Raw genomic sequence first — 27,452 nt, forward strand, 5'->3', positions numbered from 1 at the left:
CAAACTAGCACTGTTCAGCGATTTCAGCCGCTCAGCCTCTAGCAAGGCTTCATCTGAACAAATGTAGCAAGAGATAGCATTTCTTCACATAAAGAATCACATAACCGCTTTTAAACAAAACTGAAAAAATATGCATGCTTGTAAACAGCCAAACTGGGCCATGTTTAATAGCTTCACTATTCAGGTTTAACATTTACATATAACAGCTTTTAAAGCTAAGACAATGGTTTTGTTAGTGTTGGCATATCACAATGTTGTGACATGAAACCTCATTTACAGAAGAAATGCAGTACTCTGTCATCAAGGGCTGCACAGATTATTATTATCAGATGACACTAACACTAATTGCCCATTTGTTATGTCTTTCAAAACAATTTTTTATCATATAAATAATTTTTTATATTATAATGCAGTCGAAAACTACATAATAACATCATCAAGAATGTAGTATTAATATCTGTGTGTCAGAGTCTGAATTATATCGTTACGAAATACCCAGCTGCGATAAGATAGCTGCAAAGCGGGATTAGGGTTGCCAGAAAGAGGCAAGGAAAGGCAGGGTTGCCACATATGGAGCGAAATTGTACATTTGGCCACAAAATTGGTCATATACCATAGACAGAGCGAGAACATTCTAGAAAGAATTCTTACCGGTTTCCCCATAATGTTTTCAAAGGCAGGGTAGAAGCTATATAAACCCTGCCAGCACGCGAAGTACCAGTGTATCTTAAGAGAGTTCAGTGAGAGTATGTTGAGTTCAGTAGTAGTGCCTTGAGTTCAGAGATTAGCTCGAGAGCGATGGACCGAGTCGGGAGCTGTACTTTAGTGCTTTGCCATGAAGCTCTCTTCACCTTTATAGCCTGATACCTTGAAGGCTGTGTTGCTCATTGTTTCAGTGTGTTTGTCGTAGATTTTAGACGACTGTACTGAGTCTTTGGAACTGTTCTGTGGGTTACTGACGAATAAATTGTGTTTTGATTTTTCATCAAATGTTGTCATCAGTCGAAATCCACGAACCCCTAAAACGCAACAATATTAATTCAGACGCTAATCATTTACAAATCAAATTGATGCAGCAATAATTTTTAAGAACTAAGCATTACCTATTGCGATTACTCATCCAGTTGTTATTTATTTAAAATTTCCTCACATTTTAGCGTTTCGTACAGAGTGTGCATTTTTAAGGGTAAGATAAAGTACATTATTATGCTTGAAGCGTACAAACGGATAAGGCATTATTACCCTCCGTTTCATCATTTCAACTCATTCTTTCTTTCTTTTTCCTTCTTATTTGAGTAACTCTATCAAGCTTTTAACCAGACGCTGGAGAAGGCATGAAACTCTTTTGCTATTTTATTATTAGTGTAAAAGCCGTCCTTGAGCATGCTTAAACATGGACCTCCATCCGAACATAACGTTCATTTTATTAAGATTAAATGAAATTGTTCTGCGTGTGTGAGAAAATTGATTATAAATCAGTTATATTTAATAAGTTCCTTGGCTACGTCGTTGAAATTTAGCTATCCACAACTGACACTGTGGAAGCAATGCTTAATAATTCTAATACGATGCTGAAGATATACCTGCATTTACTAGAAACCGTTTACATAAAACTCGTCGGGTGAATTTTCGGAGGATAAAACGCTTCGCGAGCTCCAGAGTGATCCAGAAAATTGGATTTAGTAGGAATCTGTTCCTTCTGATAGCAGGTGGCAAGAGGCTAATTATTTTGGATCTGGGGATTTTGGGATCTGCTTTTCGCAATTTCCAGGATGAATGTCGGAAAGCGGGGGGGTAGAGTTAGTATTCCCCACCCCACTACCACCAAATCTTTGTCGGGATTACATCCGTACTTCAGCGAAAATCGTCTGCGGGTTGTGGTTTTCGTTTAGTTTGTGAGTCGGCGATTCAAGCGGTACTTCCAAGTAAATGAATGTACTTTTTTTTACTTGTTTACTTGCTTGATTTAAATTTTATGCAAAGCATATGTTTGAAAAGCAAGATTTATCACAAACTAGCTGAAAGACCGTTTCTGAACAAATATACTTAGTGATAAAAGCATTCAAAATGAGTTCTAGTTCTAAAGGTATAGGTTTCTTTACTTTGACATATTGATATATAAGAAAAGAGTATATTTCAGAATATCAACTTAAAATAAGCTGTATTAATTCCATTATAAAGTAAAATGTTGTCAGGTTTCTGTTAATGCATACGGCTTTTCATTCATAAAATTAAGATTCTAAGCATCACTACTGGAACTGGTGTTCTTATATTTACCCTGAACGTTTAGTTTATCGAGATATGTTTATCTTTAAAATAGGCGTACGACTGTTGAACTCTTTTTTGTCAATACTTCATCGTTTTCTTCAGTTTCAAGGGAAAATATTCTTTTTAGAATTAATTATTATTTGTGGAAACTAAATTCTTAATCAGTGTTTAAAAAATTGAGAAATGGATTTTTGCTTTAACGGAAAATATTAATTTCGGCATTGTAAGTTTAATTACAAAACCTATTTTTTTTTCCGAAAAATTAGAATTTTCTAATATTTAGTAAAAGTTATTAATAAGTAACTGATATTGCAATTACATATATAGCAGTACCGTAATTTTTTTTTAAACCTATAACCTGAGCTATTACTTGGAAACGTTGTTTTGGTTTGTGTGTAGATTTGCTGAAAAATTTTAGAAGATATTTCTTTTAAAATCCGTGGAAAAAGGTATATAATCAGTTCCAATTATTTTGTTTTAATTCAAAAGCAATTCATTTAAATTGTATTTACTTTGATGATTTTCAGATTAGAGATACTTTCTGTATGGTCTTTTTCAAAAATTAGAATCATTTCAGAGCAATAAATGCATTATATTATAAGGTGTTTCCTCTCTCCTTCCAGCATGTCTTTGTGGTGTAATGGTAGCACACTCGGCGCGTATTCTAGAAATCCAGGTTCGAGTCCCGGCGAAGACATTGCATATTTTTCATCCTGCTTAAAACAAACATAAAGACTTTATAACATTTTTATTTTATTGCTTAAAAATATATTTAGCTGATATAATTTAGAGTAATTTTTTTAATTTATTTTTATATAATAGCCAATTGATAATTTTAGGAATATTTACAGCATGATTATAAATTAAGGTAAGATTGTTTCTAACGCTGTATGTTACTTATCTCATTACAGAATCTTTTCGGTTAAATATGTAATAAATATATCATAAACCAAAATTTTAATCATTTTGTATGAGATTTTTATTTTGCATTAGTAGTAATAGGCAATAATACCATAACTATGACACTTTTACACTTCAGAATCTTGCTGTATTGTATAAGTTGGTATTGAATAAACTTGCAACAACAAAACCTAGACCTGCCCTTTTTTTTTTTTTTTTTTTTTTTTTTTTTTTTTCCATTTGTCTCTTTTTCCAACAAATGCGATGAAATAAAAATAAAGGACTCTGAAATGGATTTGAAGTGTTTGAATCTAAGGAATTTTCCCCTTTTTATGGGCGATCGCTTGTAATTTTCTCGGGAGATAGAAGAGAGATTGGTTTTTTGCAAAGTGTCCATAGCTTTCCGGAGAAGGTTTCACTGAATTTGAATTGCTGATGTACCACGTGAGCGAGAAGGACTCGAATACCATTGGGTATTTCAGTGTTTTGTGTTTATATTTGCTCAGCTTGGAGCAGCAAGTGAATGAATTTACTCTTCTGAGAGGTATTTCCGAAACACTTTCAATTGCCTGGTTTTCATTCTGTCCTACTTTAATATTTCATTTAAGTTGGGAATTGTTTTGATTTCCTGCAATGATTAAAACTGGATTCAGGTAGACTTCAGAGACGGCATGATCTTCGTATCGCATTGAATAAGTTGAATGTGTTTAAATTATGTGAATTCTTCAAGGAATTGCTTTGAGTTTAATCTGGTATTTTAACTTATGGCTGTGGATGATTATTATAAACTGAGTTAAATAATAATTAAATATTATTATGTGTTTCTGTGTCTTTTAGTGAATACTACTTGTCTATACCATTAAAATCTGTGCAACTCTGTTTGTGGCATTATCTCCTCCGGAAAAGCGGGGAGTTGAATTTTGAGAGAGGTACCCTCGGATTACAAAAATTCGTGGGAAACCATCTGGACCATTCTCATCTTCGTAAGACTTTAATTAGTGGTAATATTAATTAAAACTCTGAAAACGATATTTTTCGCACTCATTTTTTGAAGTGGCAACAGTCTCGCACTCTGGAGATAAAAATCTGCTTTATTTTGAGAAGTGTTGCCACTGCTCGCTTTCAAATTGTAGAGTTTGTTAATAAAATATTTGTAAGTTTTACAAAGGATGAAATAAAAAAAAGCATTTCTAAAACATTAAATATATTATTCCAGATTCTAAAAATTCGTGAGAAGCCATTTCGACTGTTTCCATCTCCGTACGACTTTAATCAGCCGAGATAATAATTAAAAACTTTGAAAATACTAATTTTCGCACTCATTTTTCCGAGTGGCAACAGTCTCGCGCGTTTGAGGGAAAATTGCTTCATTTTGCAAAGTATTGATGCTGCTCGCTTTCAAATCGTAGAGTTTGTTAATCAAAAATTTCTAAGTTTTACTATATATGAAATAAAAATAACACTGCCAAACATTAAACATATTATTATTATATAATGTCATATACTGACGTTGGAGAAAGCACGTGATTGCATATGACGTCACTGTCTGTCGAAAAATTTTCTTTAATGTCAGCATTTTAAATCAATAGCTGCTGTTGGCAACTTTTTTGTTTCAGGTTAGTATAATTGACACGATACATTATTCCCACGTTAATTCTTATATTAGTATTGAGAAAATGTTGTTATATTATATTAAATTCAAGTCATGATGTCATACGTATTAACTTGAAGTGTCAAAAGATTTTGTTTCCTGCTTCGGCAATAAAAAAATAATTTACGAAATGGTTGTTGCTTGGAAAGTATGAACTAATTTCTTACATATTAAAATGTTTTCATACGTTTGCTTTTCAGAGTGCATAGAATTTTGCTTTAGCCCGCTAGTCATTTTATATTATTTTTGCATATCTTCGTTTATTTTGTTCTGTCTTTTCCTCCCTCATTCTCTGTTTAGTCTATTTTTCTTATTTGTGCCTTCTTCTGTTTAGGAGCCACTCGCTATTTCTCTCTTTTCTTAATTTTTTCGCAATTTCTTACTTCTAAATTTATTCTTTAGTTTTTCTGTCTATGTTTTATTCCCCATCTCCCTGTCTAAGCGTTAAGATTTTTGTTATTTCACGCCAAATGTGCACTTTTACTCATATATTATCTTTTTCTGTTCTGTATAAATTACGTATTTTAATAAGCACAAATACCATAAGAAGTGAGAGCTGTAATATGAAATAGTTGTTTATAATGTCCGTTGCTTTTTTCCTGTTTTACTCCTCTATTATCTTTATTCCCATTATATATATAAAGATAAGTACTGCAGATAGTACAGCTGCTAGTTGCAAATTCTGTAATCTTTCTCTCTCTAACTTCTTTTCTTTTTACTGCTTTTTTCCTCTTTTTTTAAGCATTTTTGCGCAATGATTAATTAGCAGTAAATCCAGGTTCAAAAAACATATTGGTTGATTTTATAATACAAGCTTAGTACAAGTTTATCGTATCAAATTGGGCTGTAATCTCCGGATGACTCACACATTACTTTCATATTTCTTAGAAAAGGGATAAAATTTTAATCATAGTTTACTATGTTTAAGCAAATATACATTATATCCTCGCAGCATTCATTATTAATTAAAAAATTCGGACATACTTTTTGGATATTTTCATTAAAGTAATCTCAATAAATCAATGTCCTATTACTCAAGCATTTATTATACATAAGCATACTTAAATCTGAACCAGTGTTTACATGCAAATAAGCATAACATCAGAATCATATATTACCTCTCCTTTTTTCCCTACAACATTTTTCCTTTTATTTTTTAACAATACTTTTAGTATTGAATTTCAGTGCTCGATAAAATCATTCCAAATAATTTTAATTCCTTCAATGAGTGTTTTTTTATATATTTTATTACCGTTTTCTACGTTTTGAAGTAATCATGGTTCAGAACCAAAATTATGACTAACACTCATTTTATTCACTGTATTAAAATCTTAATTCCGGAGTTTTATTCCTTTAAACGCTTCTCTTTAAATCCGACCATGAATTAAAAATTTACTCTTCTAGCTTCACTTTATGACGTATTTCAAGCTGCTAAACTCCTTAAAGAATGCGATTCCAGTTCAATTAACTTATCTGAATCGTAATCGATGTCTCCTTCGAATCTCTTCCATTAAAACCTCCGCTCATAATAGCGCATGGAGATTCACGTGAAATGTGTTTATTTTAAAATGCCTTTTCTCCTCTTCAGACTTGGAAAGTCGTAAAAGAAATCTCCAAACGAGGAGTGAGGAGAATGGAATTTCGGGGAATAGAGGGGGTCTTAAGAGAACAGAGGAAAACCCCCGAAAAGAGGGCGGTAATATGTCATCCAACTTTTGTATCGTATCAAAAACTAATTAAAAGTTAGTCCATAACTCTCGGTGGCACAGTAGATGTCCGCCAATTCAGAGGGAACAATTTCTTTTCTGGAAGGATTTTATTAATTAATGGAAATTCATCTTCTTTGCTGACTTCCGCTAAGATAGAAGTTAGACACTAAGTCTGTCACACAGATGAAAGGAAGTGCCTCAGCGCCTATATCTCCCGGATTGAGGGGTTGCACACAAACTGAAATGAAAATAAACTTTTATGAAAATTCGTCTAAAGAAGAAGTTGTATTTATTTGAATTATATTAAGGATTTTCTTATTTTATAAAGTAACATAACATTATCGAATCCAAGCGAATCTGTTTTAGCAAAGACACCTTTTAATTACGTTCATAATGTTTTGATTGTCACTAATGCAAACGAAGAATGTTTAGAAGTAGACAAGCAATAATATGCTCTTTCCAACGCTGGAGTTCAATGACGTCATTTGCTTATAGAAGTAGGAGAAACGAAGACACAAAGGAAATAGGGAATAGTTGCTTTTGAGGAGAATCTGAGTCAGTGACGTCACAAGCTTAAAGATTTCTGGTCGGAAAGAGCAAACTTTGTAGTATAGTAACTTTGCTTGGTAACCATCCCATGTCCCATGCGGAGAGTTATATACTTAGCATCTCCCAACTTTTTGTTGAATAGAAGGTTGCCGCCCAGTCTGAAAGACCTGTCTGAAGTAGAACGATTACTGAACATTTCTCAATACTCTCATCAATTTAAAATTTAACATCGGGAATTAAAATTTTTCCTTTAACGAATTTTACTTTCTCTGCTTTCTGAAATTATAAAAGAAAAAATATTTTATATTATTAATTATGATTATATTATTATATGATAATTAATACGAACGAATTATGATATTTTTAAAATGTCTTATCTGGTATATAATTGCTATAAAGCATTTGCCAGCTATCTTCGTAGAAAAGGATGCTACCATGTAAGCACCCGCCTGTTGGTTACTGGTGTACACTGTTTGAACTGGTTTACCAAATGCTACTTAAACTAATTAAGATTTAATGAACTAGTAATGAGTTGGTTCGCGGCGCAACTAACTGCGTGCATGTGGATTTGTTTGTTTATTTGGTTATTAAGTGAAGCATTTGAGGGCTATTTGCCTAATAGGAAGTATTTCTCTGCGGAAGTCTTTTTAACTCATATTTTTTAAGCGTGAGGGAACCTCGAAATACCCGTGATTCTAAGATCCTACCCCGTGTCTTACTCGTAAATAACACCATGAAAGTTCAATGTAGCGAGCCTATATGGTTACCTAAAAGCGAACTCAGGACACAGTAGCTGTAGTATTTTCGATCGGTAAAATGCACCAACCGGAAATACACTTAGATACATTTTTGGATACACTTTATCTACGTGTAGGCAGAAGTGTAGGTAGAAGTTAATGGCTTTCAATACAAACCAACCAATGCTTTACACCTTACAATCGATTCGTGCATAAGTAAAAAACATAGATTTTGCTTTTTATAATTTTAAATGCATTTATCTGTATAGGTATTATTAAAGATATATAAAGTTGTAAAGATATAGAAGCACACTGTAACTTTATCTGTAAAGATATTATATACATCAAATCATGCGTGAAAGATGCATCGCATGCACTTTAATTTGTCAAAAATATATTAACTTTTCATTTTAAACGCGTATAATAGTTCTCTTAGGGAGCAGCTTTCCTAGGGAAAGTTCTCTTAGAAAACCTTGAACCTCTAGCCTTGTGAAACAAAACAGAAATCAGAAGAAATGTGTATAAGACCCTTTTATTCGAAAGCACACTTAACAATTACCCAGCTTGGGTATACATAAGCCAAGAACTTTTGGCTTAACAGAAATACATAACAGTATGCGGTAGATTAGCCTAATGGCTCACAGGATAATTTAACGCGCAGACAAGGCGCTGGTTTGTAGAAAACTGGCGAGACAAAACTAAATGGCTAGAAGCATTCAAAGCCACTAAATCAAGTCGCTAATAATCATGACACAACGTGGCCTGGAATAGGCAGACACGTTCTAAACGAATTTCCAACACTCTTGCTTAAATACCACTTTTTTCTACCTTAATCTGAATAAACGTTTGTTGTCTCATTTGCATTCTGGAATGAAAAGCTTAAATGAAAACAATAATATTAAAGTGCTAACTTAAAATTAATTATTAGTTAGAAATAAATAGACAAAACCTCGCAAAAGTTGCAGCATTTTTTTATTCGTGATGTCGTCTTTTTCTGTAATTTTCAATAGAAATGTAGAAGTTTGTAAGCTGTCCGATTAAGTATAAAATTACTGACACCTTGCTTGTATACAGAAGATACCGGTAAAACGTTTTCTTTGCAATAACAATATTTCCGTACCCCATAAATTTGATTCGAATATTATGTTTTTAAAAAAATTACCTTTTAATATAACCATTTAAAAATATTCAAGCGGAATCAAATTATCAGAAATTAATTGCTTAAGGAAAATCTGCGCCAAACCCACCACAAAAACCGATTAAAAAGTCATGAAATACATTTGCAGAAATAAAAATAAAAACGCTTCCTTCATTCATTTTTTGTGACTTGAATGAAGAATTCAAACCCACTAAATGTAATTTAATGGGTTATTTAATTTGATGGAGATGGATTTAATTAATTCCGGATATCAGCGAATGAAGTGCAATTTTTTAATGAATTTTTTTCATATGAAAAAAAGGTTAGTTTAAACCAAAATTGACTTAAGCCATGAGGAAATTCTATGCTTTGATCTTTAAGAAGAAATATTTGCTTGAAATTAGAACAGTGAATCTTGAAGCATGTAATTACGTCGGTTAATCACACAGATATTGTTCTCTAGTTTACTTTTAATTTCTGTAACTATTACACATTTTAGTAATAATGAAAGGTTTCAAACTCTTCATCTCGACCAAGCTTTAATTATTTTTCATGTTTACGATTTGTTTATTTCTTTACATCTACCCAATTGTCTATTTCAAGAGAGCAACAAAACGTTAGTGAATATTCTGAGTAATTCGAAATTGCCTGTAGAAGTTACATTTCTGCTGAATGTATTTAAGTTTATATATTTTAATTCCAACGTTTTTCCATAAACTTTAGAAATTGCTAAAAGTTTATAACTGAAACTCGGCATTACGGCAAAGTTATTTTATGTTCCATTGCCAATATTACTTTTTCATTTCCTTATCAAAGGACTTTTTCATTTCCTTATCATTTTTCCTTGTAAAAATATTTGCGAAATTAGTTTATGGAAAGATTCAGTGCATTTAACTCAGATATACAATCCAAAGTCATGCAAACGTTTATCTATTTTAGTATTTTTTTCAAGCTTTATATGTGATGAAATACTTTTTGTAATTTTTGAAAACATACTGTTGCGAAATTATCAGCTGCGGTAAGATAGCTTCCACGCAAAGCGGGGTTAGAGTTGCCAGAAAGCGGCAGTGAAAGACAGGGCTGCCAGATTTGGCACGAAATAGCCGATTTGGTGACGAAATTGGCGATATGCCATAGACGGAGCGAGAACATTTTAGAACGTATTCTTTGCGAGAATGTTCTTGAAGGTAGGTTAAAGCTATATATACCCTGTTTGTACGCGGAGTAGAAGTATGATGAGTTCAGTAGTAGGAAGTGTCCTGAGTTCAGAGATTAGCTCGAGAGCGATCGACTGAGTCGGGAGCTATACTTCAGTGCTTTGCCGTGAGGCTGTCTTCAGCGTTATAGCCTGAAGGCTGTGTTGCTGATTGTTTCAGCATGTTTGTTGTAGTTTTTTGACAACTGAAACGTGTCTTTGGAACAGTCCTGTGTAATAACGCTTACTAGAGAATAAATTGGGTTTTGATTCTTCATTAAGTGTTGTCATCAATCACTCCAAATTTACGAAACCGTAAAATGTTTGTAGTATTTAACTTGCGTAATTTATCAGTTAAACTTAGCCGTAATTAAATATTTTATATGAGTATTCTGTCATATATATTTAGCTTTCGCTATTATGCGCGGTTTCACGTATCCGAGTAATGTCTTGAAACGAATATCCGCGACACCAACTGTACAAAGTTAAAATATATCGTCATTACAGCTTAAATATTCAGCCCGTTAATTATATGTTCTTAAGGCAGAAATGTATTTGAGTAGTATTTTTAAGTTTGCGAGTAAATGCAAAGAAAATTGTTGGAAACTTATGCATAGTAGAGTAAAATCAACCAGAGACATAATGTGAACACACAACCGTCATTTTTTTAAGATATAAAACCAGAAAAGAACGATGAATGTATCAAAAAATTCTACATCGAAAGACATTAACGACTGCTAGAAACTCCGCATATTCTGTACCATCCTATCTCCCATTTCCCCCCTACTCCAAAACTCAACCCCTCCCTCACACGAAGTAATGATTCGCTTTGCCGTGATACGCATCTTTAACAAATCGCACAGCAGCGACTGCGTTTACCAAGTAATATGCAGCTGAGGACGCACAAGATATGCTGATTCAGCGCCAACAACCTAATGCGGCGCCCTAGGATTTGCATGCATATTGAGCAGTCTCACGTCTAATCGACTGTGCAGGATACTGCTACTGCTACCACCTCCTCTTCGCTTCTGTTTCCCTGAAGACTGGAATCATTATGGGGGGCTTCCTTGAGCAGGGATGAGTAGCCCTTCCAAGACCTGGTCAACGTCACGTATCCCTGATCTTTCGTAGAGGGAGAATTTGTGGTAACTAACTTATTCCATGTTTGTGAAGTTTGGTTTGTAAATATGCGTGTACGAGTGGAGAATTCGTGTGTGAGGAGGTGGTGGTAGTAGGTCCAAATGGAAAGATTGGAGTGCCTCTTTGGAAACAAGTCATTCGTTTAACCCAAGTTTAATTGTAATCGGTAACAAATTTAACCTGAGGTCTTTAGTTGAGACGACGAGGTTTGTTTTCCCCTCCGTGGATTCATAAGTGGCTAATTCAGTCAAATGCAGCAGGGAAATTAACGTTTGCATGGATGATTGTTCAGTTTATCGTATAAAATAATTTTAAAATTTATTTTAGAAGGCTATCATCTGTCTATCTACTCTTTTTCACAGTAATACAAGGGAGAAATTGTTATGCATTGACTGACTTAAAAGGGATTACGGCTGTAATGTTTAATTTACAGAGATATGAAGATGGTTTTTATTGAAAAAAAATAAGATCATTATCCTGCATGACTATAACATATAATATTATTATTTACCATAACGTTTAGTCAAATTACCATATAGCCGCAAGTTTTTTTAAACTGTTGTCCTGGAGAAAAACCTATTAGGTTCTTTGGAAATGCATAGTGCTATTTGAAAACGAGTATTTATGTTCTTTTAAGTAACTAATAATTTCGTATAAGAGTGTTTGCTTTGCTAAGTTCTTTTCGCGTACCAATGTTTATGTTCATTTAAGTAACTAATAACTTCGCGTAGTGTTTATGTTTTAAGTTCTTTTCGTGTACGAGTGTTTATGTTCATTTGAGTAACTACAATAATAACTCCGTATTAGGAGTGTTTATGTTACTATGTTCGTTTCGTGTATGAGTGTTTAGATTCATTTAAGTAACTAATAACTTCGTATAGGAGTGTTTATGTTACTAAGTTCTTTTCGTGTGTGAGTTTTTATGTTCATTTAAATAACTAATAATTATTCTTCCAGAGAACATCCTAAGTGCCATATAAATTAACATAATCCACAAAGTTGGGACACGTTTTAGCTCAGTAAATATTCAAACTGCAACTGGTTCCCCTCAGTTTTCCAAGCACTTCATTTTTGTTTTTACAAAATCGTTCATCTTCTATTAAAAGAGATTCACATTGTTAATTTAACATTTAACTTAACATGCATAGTTTCTGCTGAATTGTTCAACTGACTACATGCTACCATCTAATCCATAATTAATGGTTAAACCTTTTTGCAGGCGAGCTAAAACCATACATCTATTGAATCCTCCTTAAAAAGAAGAATTCTGGGAGATGTGCACGAATTTATTTCAACTGTAAACATCAATAAAAACAAGAATTTGCTCATTTATTTGATTCATTAAAGAGCACAGCAATTTTGATTTTTCTTTTAATATGCGCAGGGTTTAATTTTTAACCGACATTGCGCCGAGTCGTGATTAATGAGGTCCAAATACGCCAAATGTCAGACAGAAAAATAAATTATAAAGACTCTTGTTGGCATTTTCTTGAGAAAACTTATTTGGGAAACTTCTTTTAACCAGGAAGGAAGCTCTTCGATAATGTTAAAAGCATTGTCATTTTTAACACTCAGAGGCGTCAAAAGTTTTCTTTGTTGTTATGTGTAAACACTTTTTTTCGGGAGGGGGGAGGTGGCGCGAAAGCACCTCTTCACAGGAGATGCCTGAATAATTAGGGAATACGAACAACACTCTTTGTCTGAAGTTTCCATTATTTTCGAAAAACCATCTTTTCGAACTGGGAACTGGTTATTTTTTTATTTTTTCCAAAGAGGACAAATGTTGATTTGTGGAGAATTTTAAGTATTTTTCTATTCTCGGAATACAAATTCTCCCTTTTGGCAGAGAGAAACAACACAGAATGCCTGACGCGCTGGAAATTGGTACTACAGAGCTAGTTTTTAAGTTTCATGATCTGTTGTTATTTGTTTGAGAAGTAGCCATGGGCGAAATGACTGCTATCGATGAGTAAAATCTCTTGATGCTCTGTCATAGTTCGCAAACAACTTTTAACTCACTTTCAATTAAAACCGAGTATTTTGTTTTGAAAGTGTTGATGCTAGGAAACTGGCATTTACAGAAATAGATAGATGGATATGCTTTAAACAAACGCAACAGAAAAATAGTTTTTTGTAAACGAAGAGTTGGCAATATGTAACAACGTTTTCATATAATCGGAAGGCATCTATTTAATTCCCTAAATAAATCATGTAAGGTGGTACATATATATGAGTACATATATTATAATTTATATCTTTCACGTCAGATTAAAATTGTGGAAATAAATGCATTGCACTTAGGATAATAATAAAATATATTAATTATTGCATTATGGAGTTCATGCATTGTGATAGTTCTAATGACAGAAGTCACTAAAAATAATACAGAGTCAGTTTTGAAACTTTTAAAGCGTTTTAAAGACAGCACATATGAGAGTGTACCTCTTTATTTTTCTTAATAAAACGTATACTCAAATTTTATCTTTTGATGAATACTGTGAGTTTAATAACACAATGAGGATAAAAATATCATTCAGAAAATTCCTTTATTTTTCAGCCGAGGACTACTAATAGTGTAGGCTTTAAAAAACAACGTTTAGACCAATTTTTCCCAAGCCTTTTCGAATGGGGAAGCATCTGTATACGTACAGTATTTTTATGTGCATGCGCCATGCATGCAGTAGTTCTGGAAGAGGATGAAGAGTGTGTTAGAGTGCGTGTAATTAATGTAATAATAAAATTACACGCTTCACAAGCACTTGGGATAACGCCCGTTTTGGCTAAAAATATTTAAAAGCAGCATAGCTTTAGAATTTCCGATAGACAGTCTCGCGAGCTGGAGATAAACAATTATTTTATCTTGCACCGTGTGTTGCCACTTCTCGCTTTGAAATCGTTGAGTCTCTTAATCAAAAATTCGTTGAAATTTAATAAATATGAACTAGTTAATAAAACAAATTCGAACCTTGAATATGGAGGACTTTATTATTCAAAGTTTGATCGCTCTATGTACCTTTGTTTTTTCACAAGAAACACGCATACATTTATGCAGATTCTTCATAATTTAATTTCTTTAAATATAATACAATGGCAACAATTTGAAAAGTAATACAACTGTTTATATTGATTCGAAGGAAAATGCTGTTTTGATACTAATAGCCCTTCTGGGCTAATAAATAAATTAATTTTATTACTATTATATTATTGCATTATTACTATTTCATTGCTACATTTTTACAGACAAAAATATTTCGAAAAAAGGTGCTTCCCCATTTATATCTAAAGAAGTACCTTTTAAATTATATGAAAAACACCTTAAATTAAAAAAAATTATCGGTATCCTAATAAACAGTTTAACTGAGTTTTAAATTTTTAAATTATTAGATTCAGTAAAAAATATCTGCGATAATAATGTAGCTATCATTCTAGATATCCGAAGGTTATCTACAGGACTGCGCTTTTCTACAGAATCGAAATTTTAAACTGTTCGATGAAAATAACATGGAAACTAGGTTTTTGAATAAATATATACATATTATGTATTTTAGTAATTAAGGTATCAATCTTTTTTGAGAAACACTTGGCAATAGAGTAAAAAACGTCTTTCTCTTTTCCCATTTTCGGTCACTATATTAAAGTGTAGAAATTTAATTTCATTTGAGCCTATTAATCCAAAATTTTCGTTCGATAAAACTATGTTTTTGCCCCGAAATGTAACTCACGGAAGTTAATTTTCTTAAAGCGAAGTGAATATTGGTACTTGCTTGATACCAATCAATTTGCAAAATGTAACCATGTAGTAATATGCGTGGTGAACTGCAGACTAATCTGTAGATTAGAAATAGAATCATGCCTAATGAACTGCACCTTAAACCGTTGCTGTTTCTGTGTCATTAACTTTGAATTTGTATAATTACCACAGTGTTTCTTTCCCAGGATATCCGAATTGTCTTATAATAAAGCAACCAGACGATTATAGCGTATATTTGCCTTTATCCAATAATAAGAAATAATACCTTTATCACGCCACAATCAGTTTCTACCTGCGTTGCCGCAATCTGCAAGCGAATACTTCCTAACAGATGCCTTAGGCAACTCCCCCGCTAATGGAGACCGTAGTCTTAAGTAACGTATCATCCACAATTTGTCGTTCATCGATGGCAACAAGCGTACCTATCATCTTCGCTGACGATTGTGGCAAGGAATGAGAAATTCCACCGCCACTTGCTATCTTCCTCATTACTCGAGACAAACACACGCACAATGAGCCATTAGGGTAAAATGCGGTAAGCCGCCATTAACGGGCGAAATATATCTTCATAACGAATGGTTATGGGCACATCATAATGGAAAGATTTATGCGCACTGCATCACTGAAGCTTCTTCTCTAATCTGCATTGATTTCAGCTTTCAGGGGGTAATCTTAAATGTTGAAAGGGTATGGCGGGGGAATCGCCGCATTTCGTTCGTTTTCTTACCTGTCCCCCTATCGTCGTCAGTTTCGATCGCTTCGGAACTAGTGATTGGACGTCTTGCGGCTGAAAGGCGTTATTTGGGAGAATTTTTCAACGTCTAACTTTTATCCCTAAAAAAAAAAAAAAAAAAAAAGAAAGAACAGAAAAGAAAGAAGAGGGAGTTTATTTTTCATTACGTAGAAGTATTTTCCGATGGGGTTTTATAAAACTTTTTTGATATGTACGAGCAAAGTGACTTATTATATGCTAGGTGCAGTATTTTTTTTAATCTGTACGCATTACAAAGCCTATAAAATTATTGTTGCAATAGAAGAAATATGTATTTTAACGAAATTATTTTCAATTCCTTGAACAATTCATTTGAAATATAATTTTAAAAGTTTTCCGTTTTATTGGACTTAAATGTTAACATTAATGCTAATTTACTGAATTGTATTTTATTAGAATAATCAGCTTTGCTAAGATTCTTTTCTTCCATAACGTAAATTGAAATGGAAAATACTAAATCATTAAACATTAGATGATATAAAAAAAAGGTTTGAAAGAAAACAGTATTTCATAGGACGAAATTTTTTATCCTTTTGTTTAGTAAAACTTTTTCTTGCAATATTTTTATTTTTATTAAATTTTAAGCTAATTTCATTCATTTTTTAATCTTCGTTTCATTTAATCACTTCTTGCATTTCATTGACTTCTTATGTTCATTTCATTCATTTAAGTATTTCTTTTATTCATGTCATTCTTTCATTTTATATTCATCTCAGTTATTCATTCTTATATTTCAATAATTGTGTATAACCGTGATGAATGTCTATAGGCAGTATGTCTATGCGGGCATTCAAATGTATGTTTATTTTTTCATTCAAATTAAATATATTTTGTTTATGACCACTTTTTTTTATTCGTGGTAGAGTTTAGTTCCACGTAGTCTGTTATATTTCCCCTAAATTTCATTTTGTAAGCTTTTATATTTTTGTCTGTTGATTTGAAATCTAGGTGTTCAATACATAAATAAGATTTTGTGCTTATTCCCATAAGACAAGATTAGTTAAAGCCCAAAGTAAACCATCGCATAATTTAAACAATTAAATAAACAACACTGAATCGGTTAGATCAAAAACCAGTCATTTCCAACTTTTAAACCATTTTTCTCTTTATTTAAAAGTAAATATACTTTGTAATGATATAAAACTTATGGTCGTAATATATTTGTATTCAATAATAGTGGACTGTGAAAGGTCTGTTTGGAGATATACGTTTTATCAATGAAAGTACCTACGTTCAATTGATAAAATGCGTCAATTAAAATTTGCTCTCTACCGAACTATTGCACTGAAAGTGAAAGAACTATTAAATGTAAAACATGGAAAATTTCGACAGACTTAAAATATAAAATTATTTTTTTGGCAGTACATCTGAAGTGAATTCTGTAAGCGAAGTGAAGCTAGTGTGATCAGTATTAATAATATTCTATGTGGGAATTTCTGAAACTAGAATATTATGTTTATTTATCACATGTTATAATTTTTTTAATTGCGTATATTTAAGATTTTTTTTTTTTTTTTTTTTTTGTAAATACTGTTCCATTTAACCTAAAATATTCTAAAACTTATGTATGAATTTCACCAACTTCGTCTATGATAATATTGGCTTTAAAAATAACAATCATTATAAAAATAAGAATTAATGCTTTTTCCCTTTATTCATTTTATTTCTGCTATATGATAAAACACGAATTTTAAATTTATACTTCATGTCTTAAAAATCGAGAGCTGTTTCTGTCTGTTATAACCGAACATGATTATGAATTACTAAAACTTAAGTCCTAAACTTAAGTAACTAATTATAAACTTAACTAAGTAGTAAGTTATTACTAAACTTAAGTAACTTAAGTCCGTTATGCAGACTTGCTCTGCCCCGTTTTGCAGAAATGTGGTTCTATACTATAGGAGAGCCTCTACTCTGTGATCGATAGTATCAAAATCTGTGCGTGTCCATCTGTTCGTTTGTTTGCAACATTATGTCCTACGGAACGGCCGGAAGTTGAGTTTCGATATAATTAAAAACCGAGCCGAGATATTAATTAAAAACTCTGAAAACGCTCATTTTTCCGAGTGGCAATAGTTGCGCGGATTGGAGATAAAAATGTCTTATTTTGAAAAGTGTTGCCACTGCTCGCTTTCAAATCATAGAGTTTTTTTTTGCAAAATTTGAATAAAATTAATATCCCCAAATGTTAAACATATTATTATTACATACAGTAATATTCTGACGTTGAACAAAGCACGCGATTGCAGGTGACGTCATTGTATGTCAAAAATGTTTCGTTAATGTCAGTAATGTCAGCATTTTAAGCAAATATTTGCTGTCGGAAACATTTTTGTTTCGGGTTAGGATAATTGACATACGATGTGTTATTGCCACGTTAACTCTTTTATTGATACTGAAGAAAAAGTTGCTATATTATATTAAATTTAAATCATGACGTCACACGTATTAACTTGATATATCAAAAGGTTTTGTTTCCTGGTTTTGGCAACAAAACATTATTTAAGAATTGCTGTTGCTCGAAAAGAATGAACTGATTTTATTTATATTGAGATGTTTTACGCATTTTCTTTTCATGTGTATACAGAATTTATAAATTAGTAATAATTTAAAAACTGAGAAGGATAAATTATCAATCTTAATATTAGTATCTCGTCATTAAATTTCTAAAACTATAGGCAAACTTTATTAACCTAATAATTCTTTCCCTGCCACTTTTACCAAGATCGCACGCGATTTGTGTGTTACAACACTTGAAGTACACGGCCGAGTTCAAACGTGTGTTCAGAAGAACGTGACAACTAAGTACTACTCGTCAAAATTCACGTGTCGTATGAGTCCTGCTTTCATAAGCGTTAGTGCCTTTTCTTGTAACTCGGATACTTAAAAGCTCTTCTCTCTGCTAAGTTGGCCGAATCGACCGAGTCTTCAATTTGCTAAGTACTGCAATTTGTCGCGAACTTTATGGATATACCCCACCGGTAATTACCGCGTTGGTTGCATCACAGCTCCGCCTAGGCGGACGTGATTTGCGAATATTTCGGTGTCTCAAAGCGTGCTGGCACGGCTTGTGTGAGAAACAGGAATTGAGGGAAGTTTTATATCCAGAAATAGAGTTTGGTAGTTTGGGAGTTAATGAATCAGTAGTGTGAATCGTGAGATTGAAAATTCATATGCTTTAGTTTTAGAAGAGACTAATCGCGGCAGTTTAATCGTAATCGTTTGACTTAAATCGATGAATTAAAGTTGTCCTCTTCAACTCTCTTTTTAATCCCTTAATTCATGTTTATATTTTCTATCTTTAGAATTAAAACAGTAATTATTTGAACAGGGTACAGGTGTTTTTCCGCGTAATAGTTAAACCTCTTCTGCTGATAGTTTCCTGGAGAGGGAGGGAATTGGGTTTTGGAGAATTCCAGATACAATACCATTTGGTAATCTTTTTCGCTATTCAAGGTTAAAAGTTAAAATATTTTAATATACTATTTACAGAATCTTATTTCTCTTTTTACTTCCTTGTACGAAGTAAAAAGGAAGTATTTTGATAGCGAAAAGTTTCAGGCAGCATATTTCAACGAAAATATCCATTTTGACCGCTATCGAATGCAATTTAACGATGTTTTTGCCTGATATTTGTACGTAAGGACAGAATAAGAGACTCGCTTCCTCCAAAAAAATTATAAAACTGCTTTAAAATGAATTCTCAAGAAAAATTTTCGTGGCGTCTGTACGAACGTATGTACGTACGTACGTATCTCGCATAACTCAAAAACGAATAGCCTCAGGACGTTGAAATTTTTATATAGGACTACTATAACATGTAGATGTGCACCTCGTATTTTGGTTGCAATCGGCCGCACCAAACGTATATAAATATATTTATACATATATCCACTCTGTTACCCGGCTCAGTGATCTTAGTTTCTTTACTCGTATATGCTTGTAAATTGTACATTTTTTGCTTTAAAAATGATTGAATTATGCTGTTTTTATCTTCCGGTTAAGGTTTTTATGCCTTTAGTAAATCTGTATGCAATATTTTTAGAATTATCTACAATTTTAAAGTTGTTTAAGTGCCGCTAAGCCTTTTTTTCATGGCGGCCATTAATTGTTTACATTTGAAACAGCAGACTAGTGGATTTGTTGCCAATCTAGAGAAACTTAACTTCGCAGCAACAAAGATAACGCCTTCATTTATTATTGCCAATTAAATCATGCTTAATCCTTTCTGGAATTTTTTCGAAGAAATAAATGTTTAAGATTTACTTAGTAATTTTTAATATAGATATTTTGAGTTTTTATGTATTTTTGTCTTCTCGCGAAGTGAGAACTGAATTAATTGAATGAGAAATACTCAATCGTCTGTGAAAAACTTTTTTTTTTTTTTTTTTTTTGTTTTGTTTTGTTTGCTTACTTTGCTTACATCGTTCTAGCTTTATTATAGTATTTGAATAGAACATGTGGCAACGATTAGATAACTTTATTCTTTAAATGATATAAATTTTGTGCATTATGAGTTATAATATGAACGAAATATAATACTATCAAGTAAATCTAGCACCAGAGTGTAGCTATGGTAAACAAGAATTTCAAAGAATGCATTTATTCTATTGTGGCTTATGCGCTGTCGGCGAAGTAGATTTAATTCAATCCAATAAGTTTAAATCAAATGCAAGAAAAAATGCGTATAATTTAATATTCCGTACAAGGAAGTCATGTGGTGTACACATCAGATTTTTTTTGTCCGTTTAGAGATAAAACTTCCAAAAACAGTCTAAGAATATAAATACTATCGAAAACATCATACACTATCTTCGTAAAGATTAAATATTGTAATTAATCTATAGAAAACATTAGGATTTTTTAAAGCAGAAGACGTGAAAAATGAGCAATGCCCTCGCCAGGACTCGAACCACGGACCTCTCAAATACGCGCCGAGTGTGCTGATCCCGAAGGCATGTTAAGAAGGTGTGAGAAATACCTTATATACTCCCCCTTTTAAAGGGCAACTGGGGTTTAGGGGACCCAATCGCCAAATCCCGTTGGTGAAGAATCATCATTCACCACCTTTTAGTTCGGGCGCCAGTGTGGAGACATTAGGTTATTTCAAGCTAGAGAGATAAAAAAAGGAGTAATGCCCTTGCCGGGACTCGAACCACGGACCTCTCGAATACGCGCCGATTGTGCTTACCACTACACCACGAAGGCATATTAAGTACTAAGAAGGCGGGAGAAATACCTTATAAGTTTACTACGATAAAAGGATTCTACGTCTATCTTTATCTAAGAGAAGAGATGTTTTCATGGAGAAATTTCTTAAGAAAACTAGCTTGTATTAAAAACTACAAAAATTATATGAGTTAGCCCGTTCTACTGCTAGGAATCAAACTGGGACGCGCTATTACTATTGAGCGTATCCACTCATAATGGTAAGTTTAGTAACAGCGCTGGATTTACCTGTGTATATATGATGCCTTTCGTGTATAGACATATCCATTCAAAACAAGCCCGGAAACCAATTTAGCTTAGATCGTTGTATAGAGTAATTTAGATTTTAAAATGTTTAGAATTTGTGAAAAGTAGTCAATCCTTCCGCTCACATAAAATGCACTTTTTGTGTTTTAATTCTTTACGTAACTTCAGTCTTTATTTATATATTTAGGGCAATTACACATTTGTTCACTACGTTTTCGACGCATGCATTCTTATGAAGTGTTTGAGTGATCTTTTTACCGTTCATAAAAGAAATACCATTGCTTCAAAAAGTATATTCACTCTGACAAAATATCCCCCCCAACCAGTGACTGAGTGGTTAAGACCTCTAAATACGAGGAGATCGACTGGGTTAGATCCCAGGCGAACGTGCTGGCTGCATGGTTGGCTTTAGTGGCCTTCCCTAAGTGTGACATGAAAACGAGCCCGGTTCGGTTCACTTCGAAAGTCCTCCACAAAGGCATCTCTCGCCTTAGGCAAATAGCCTTCGGATGCTTTGCCATATTCCAATAATCTTTCCTAAATTGACAAATATCGTATGGTTCGTGACTTGCCACTAAAAAACACAAACCACTTTTTTTTCCAACCCCTGAAATTTCATCCTTGTTTAAGAGCCTCTGATTTAGATGCTCATGGCTGCTTAACTAATAAGAATTCAAGCAAAGTTTCATATAAATCCACCAATCTCATTTTAAAAGTTTAATCCACAATTTAAAGATCCGAGAATTAGTTTAACATCGTATGAATTCACATGCAGTCTGCAAAATTTTATATTATACTTTTGGGGATTGTCAGTTTCAAAACGTATGATTCGGGATGTTTTGACTTCTGCGGTGGAATTTACTTTCGCGATTCCTTTCCACCGAATGGCTGTTTCTTGTCACCCTCGAGAGTTTTTATTTATGTGAATACTTTTTCAACACGCATTTGTTGCCATTTCCGTTAGGCGGTGCTGTACGACATAACAGGAAACATCAACTCTTTACACTCAATCAAGTTTGGGGGTATCCCTCCAAAACAAATAACGTAAAAACTTCCGGCGTCTTGAAACGTGTAATGAGTCTCATGCAATCAGTCTTGTAAGATTACTTTTTTAAGCTCGTTCTCTTCTGCTCTAGTTTAACCTCGTAAATGATTTGTAACTTAGAATGCAAGGCTGATGGCTCTTCTAGATATAATCCTTCTTAGAGTTAGGTCCTTTAAAAGGAGTTGTTCCGGAAAGTTGTTTTTCTTGAGAATGTGAAGACATCCTATGCATTAATTTGTTCCTTCCTGTCTTTGTATTTCTTTCTCTCCCCTCCTCTTTCCTTTACTCGAATAGAGAGTTTAACGGTATCGAAACAATCCTTTATTCATAACTAGAAACGATTCTTCTTAATGATTTGTTCTCTGCTTGTCGTGGGTGTAACCGGGACATGTCTTTATAAGAGCAAATGTTATTATTATTTTTTTCGTAAAACTTTAGTGCCATTTTAGGACTCTTCACAAGCAACCGTAAAATCCAAAATTCTTTTCAGAAGTAACTGTACTCTTTGAGAAATATGTTGCACTAAACTACTGTGTAATCTACTCATTTGTGGACATTCTTTGTAGCACTCAAATTTATTTAGAGTTCTACACATTTTGTTACAATGAAATCATTGTATAATCCGCTTAGCAGTGTAATATCCGAGCAAAATTAATCCTCCTTAAAAGCTAGAATACTTAAGAACTGTGTGGCGACTTATCGTAGAGTTCTATTCACTGAGAGTCTAAAGAAGAGTTAAATTTACTCTTTTTTCCAACTCAAAAAAATGAACAGATGGCCCCTTCTCGGGCTTGCTTTAAGCCTACAGTTGGGCTTTAACTCAAAATAGAAAACAAGAAACTGATCTAAATACTGACTCAAATAAAATCATCCGAATCTGCAGAGAATTAACTAACAGAGTTGACCCTTATTAAGATCACCGGCGAAATCTAACAGGCACGTAACAATACGGCCTAATAGGTTAGACTAGCCCAGGCAATCTGGAAGGCAGATACCCGCTTCTAAGCTCTTCTTGTGCTGTGACCTATATTTCAGTTTAAATACTTATTTTACTTGTCTTTTACATAAAACCGTAATCCTTAAAATTGATTCTGATAGGGAGACCTAGGTGGAAAATAAGAAAGTAAATGAAAGGTTTGTTCCAAAATAAAAAAAAACTATTAGAAAATTAAAATAAACCCCGCAACAGTGTTTCTACTCCATCATCTTTTCACTGCATATTACAAACCTATCGCATCTGTGCATGAAATGTATCATGAATTTAAATCTATCCCATCATGAGACGTATCCTTGTACCCGTATATGTAGCTCAGTAATACCATGTGATTTGCCATCCGATCCCTTGTTTTATAGATAGATAAATTGCTAATGGCAAGACGGTTTGCTGCAATGGAGGAGCTGCTCATCCAGTAAATGTTATACTGCTACTCTTTGGGTTATTACTGGGAATGTTGAACTTTTACTACTTGGGCTATATTTGGGTTATATATATTATTCAGTTTATGAATTTTACTTTTAAACCATTTGAATCGCGAAAAAGTGGGAAATTTATTTATTAATCATCTTATTTATACGTTATTCTTATTATGATTCTGCCATCTTGCACTGACTCTTTTCGAATGCTTTAAAATCATATCTTATTAGAAATTCAAATCCGAATTTTATTTCTGAATTTTATTATGAATTTATAATGAACGATTAAAATTTTCTTTTCTTTCTTCAATTGCTTCTTCCTCCATTATTCCGAGTATCTTCCAGTTAATTGCAAACGGTCCCATATTAGTCAATAGAAGTGTTGATGTAGTTCATTCCAATTTTTTTGTTTACCTAAGAGATAGAGTGTAGCGTAAAAAAAAGAGAAAGAGCCAGTGTAAAGAAGGAAGGATGTTAAAAAGCAATAGAAGTTTATTGTTTAATTTTCGTTTCCAGTGCATGTTAATATATCACATTTATTACGGTGCAATTATTTTAGGTAATTCTGGGAGCTGCATTAACTTTCTTCCGCAAAACCGCTAATTAAGTAACTAATTATAAGATCCTTTTCTATAAATGCAAACATTGCTTGAATACTTTAACAACATGCAATGAGCTATTCTTGGACGTGGTCATTCTTCCTGTATTACAAATCCTAACGATTTCCTTTTAAGGATAACTTTTTTGTGACTGAAATTTCTTTCTTCCAAGAAATTGCAACAGAAGAATGAACTAATATATTACAATGTTTTCCATTATATTTATTTATATGCATAATTTTAAATATTTATTTTTTTTAATTAGGTAATGGGAGGCCCCCTCAGGAGTTCGCCATTGAGCCCGCAGATCGAACAGCAATCGTAGGCAAGGCAGCAGTCCTGCCGTGCCGAGTCCTCAACAAAGTCGGCACATTGCAGTGGACTCGAGATGCTTTCGGGCTCGGGTCGGACCGAGAGTTGAAGGGCTTTCCCAGGTACACCATGATCGGCAGCGACGACGAAGGTGAGTTGAATACATATTAAAAGAAATCTTTAGCAACTGTTTAAAACTTCATAATTTTTACGCACATGGCTTAATACCTCGCTTATTTTTTTAGCTTATTTTCTAGCCTCCAAATTTCCTTTCTTTGCTCACTAGGAAGCCTATAGAAATGCAAGACATTAGAAAGAATGTAATCATAAAATGATATACGTAGAGTACCAAATTTTACCCTTGAAATGTGTAACAATAATATATTGCTGATCAAATGGGCCTTTTTGCCTTTGCGTCTCGTTTTATATTTTAAAACATGTAAGAAAGCTAATGCTATTAAATTTACTGTTTTTGTTACTTTTAAAATAATTTCCTGTGAAATATACACATAGTAGGGTAGTCTAATAAGAAAAGAAATCCATCGTCGTATCGCTGTGCACTTATAATGATATACATATTCTAACTGGTTCAACTAGATGTCACAAATTTATGAAAATAAATATGTATTTTATGAAATCGTGAAATCAAAATTTGTGATATCTGTACAGAAATATTTGACTCGTTTCGAATTTGAAGTCACGTCTAACAAATTATTAATTCAAAAAATTAATAATTTGTATCTAAAATGTAGAACTTCCTTAGAGCATGTGTTATACAGTGTACTCTGTATTATCGAGGGTGCCGAGTACTCGTACGTGGTGGTGCCCGCTCATGCACATTCATGGGCGTATAAATTCATGGGCGTGCACATTCACGGGTGTGTAATTCATAGGCGTGTAAAAAACAAACACGCACAAATCCGAGCATAGAGAAAGGTTCGTCCTACTCTAGAAATCGAAGATTTATCTAATTGTTAAGAAGTCTAACTAGTAACTGAAGAAATACGCGAAAATAATCCTGAATGTGAAATTTTTCGAAAATATCGATTCGGAAAACATCGATGGCGATTCGACGTTCAGTGCTTGAGTGATGCGGATATCGTTTCAAATGTCACAAGAACACAAGAAGCAAAGAGTGATATTGAAGAAGATACTGACAGTTACGTTGGTGTTGCGACAGCAGAAAATTCTTTTGGAATTCTGTTGGACTTGGTCGACCAAAGGAGAATCGAATAAAATGATAAAATAGCATTTGGAGAAATACACAGTTAAATTCGACAAATATTTAAGCGTTCTCAAACACAATATAAAATTACTGATATTTTAATAAATAAACACATACAATATGCATGAAAATTGATAGTATATATTATCCATGTTTTTCAATTAACTGTTACCTGCTTCCCCAGCATTCGCCGGATAATAGAGAAAACATGCATTAGTGTCATGAAATGTTATGGCAATATTTTGCATCCTAATTTTGATAGCTTTTTATTCTTTTTTCTTCGAAATAAATGTTTTTAGATAGTAAATTCAAAGCAATCAGAGAAATATAATGCTTCTGTTCAAATTCAAAAAAATTTCAAGTGCCTGAAATTTGGAAGTTTGATGGAGAGTTTTATTTTCATTTCAACACCAAATATAATTTAATATTAATCTCGAAAAGGTCTGATATATTTAATGATTATAAACATTCAGGTCTAGAGAGTTAGCAACACGTTTTTTCATTCCCCTTCAATGATACTACTGATGTACTATTACAAACGTTTATGCTAGCTGATTGAAGTTATTTCTTGTATATAAATATCTTTATGAAATGCCATGGAATTTCCTAATACGTGTATCTTCGATTATCGAGAACACGTCGCTGATTTTCAGCAGTAGTCCGTTTCTGAGATTAAAATATTAACGTCTCTGTTGGTGCAATGTAACCAGAAATCCAAACGTGAAATGTGATCTCTCCGCAACTCCAAAATCTAAATCTACAGTCAATCCAAATTGTATCTATTATCTGTCTACTTCGTTTGACGAAGTGTCGCGTATCTTCAAGCTGAAACAAAATAGCGTACGTTTCCAGACGTTAGATGTAAAGTGTATGTTTCTCCTGGGCTGGTTTGAAACTGAACAGCCCGCCTCTGACGCCTTTTTTCCCTTTGCACTTGAGAGTCATGCATAATTTTGTTTCCCTGCGCTGTCTGACATCCTGAAGTGCAACTGAGACTGTTGTCCCTATCATGTTAGTTTATGAGGTTGCTTAGTTAAATGATGTTCATAAGACGATGCTTGTCTGTTTGTGTTTGTGTAAAGCTGCATCAGTGTTCTGTTTTTCTCAGTCTGGTATTTCTGTACAGGCTGCGCATCTGTTTTCCATTTACTTTTGAAGTAATGTTTGTTTTAGACCTTGCCGAGCAGCCAACCACTCGGTACGTTAGAATGTAGTTCGTGATACATGTGTGCTGTTTAACTGAACAAAGCAGTTATGAATACATACCATATTAATTCATGTAGCAAAGTTATCAAAGAAACCTCTTCACGCTCAGCTGTTTCTAATGTATCGAATAAAATATTTTACTGGATTAAAATATTCTGAAGCAAATTAAAGAATGAAATTGCAAAGCAACTAATGATAGGATTACGCTCAAAACATTGTTTTCATTTCGTGTAGACATGTAGACATTAAAGCTCTCTAAAGATCAAAACGTTCTTTAAAACGTGTGTAGCAAAGAAGGAAACTTTAAACTAACTTAATTGTTTTTAAATTTGAAATTAAAATATTTCACTAAATAATGTCATTTCAT

The 27,452-nt window shown here is 33.2% G+C and overlaps 1 protein-coding gene across 5 annotated transcripts in view; it reads left to right on the forward strand.

Annotated features, from left to right (window-relative positions):
• LOC118188260 (irregular chiasm C-roughest protein-like) overlaps positions 1–27,452 on the forward strand; it is an 824,083-nt gene that overhangs the window by 698,611 nt on the left and 98,020 nt on the right. For all 5 annotated transcript variants that reach the window (XM_085814197.1, XM_085814196.1, XM_085814211.1 and 2 more), the window contains one exon: positions 24,608–24,805. In XM_085814197.1, coding sequence (XP_085670323.1) covers positions 24,608–24,805 — 198 coding nt within the window. The remainder of the gene's footprint in view (positions 1–24,607; positions 24,806–27,452) is intronic.

Source organism: Stegodyphus dumicola, chromosome 1, assembly GCF_044657685.1.
Source record: "Stegodyphus dumicola isolate Sdum_Otavi_A_Nest chromosome 1, ASM4465768v1".
NCBI lineage: Eukaryota > Metazoa > Arthropoda > Arachnida > Araneae > Eresidae > Stegodyphus > Stegodyphus dumicola.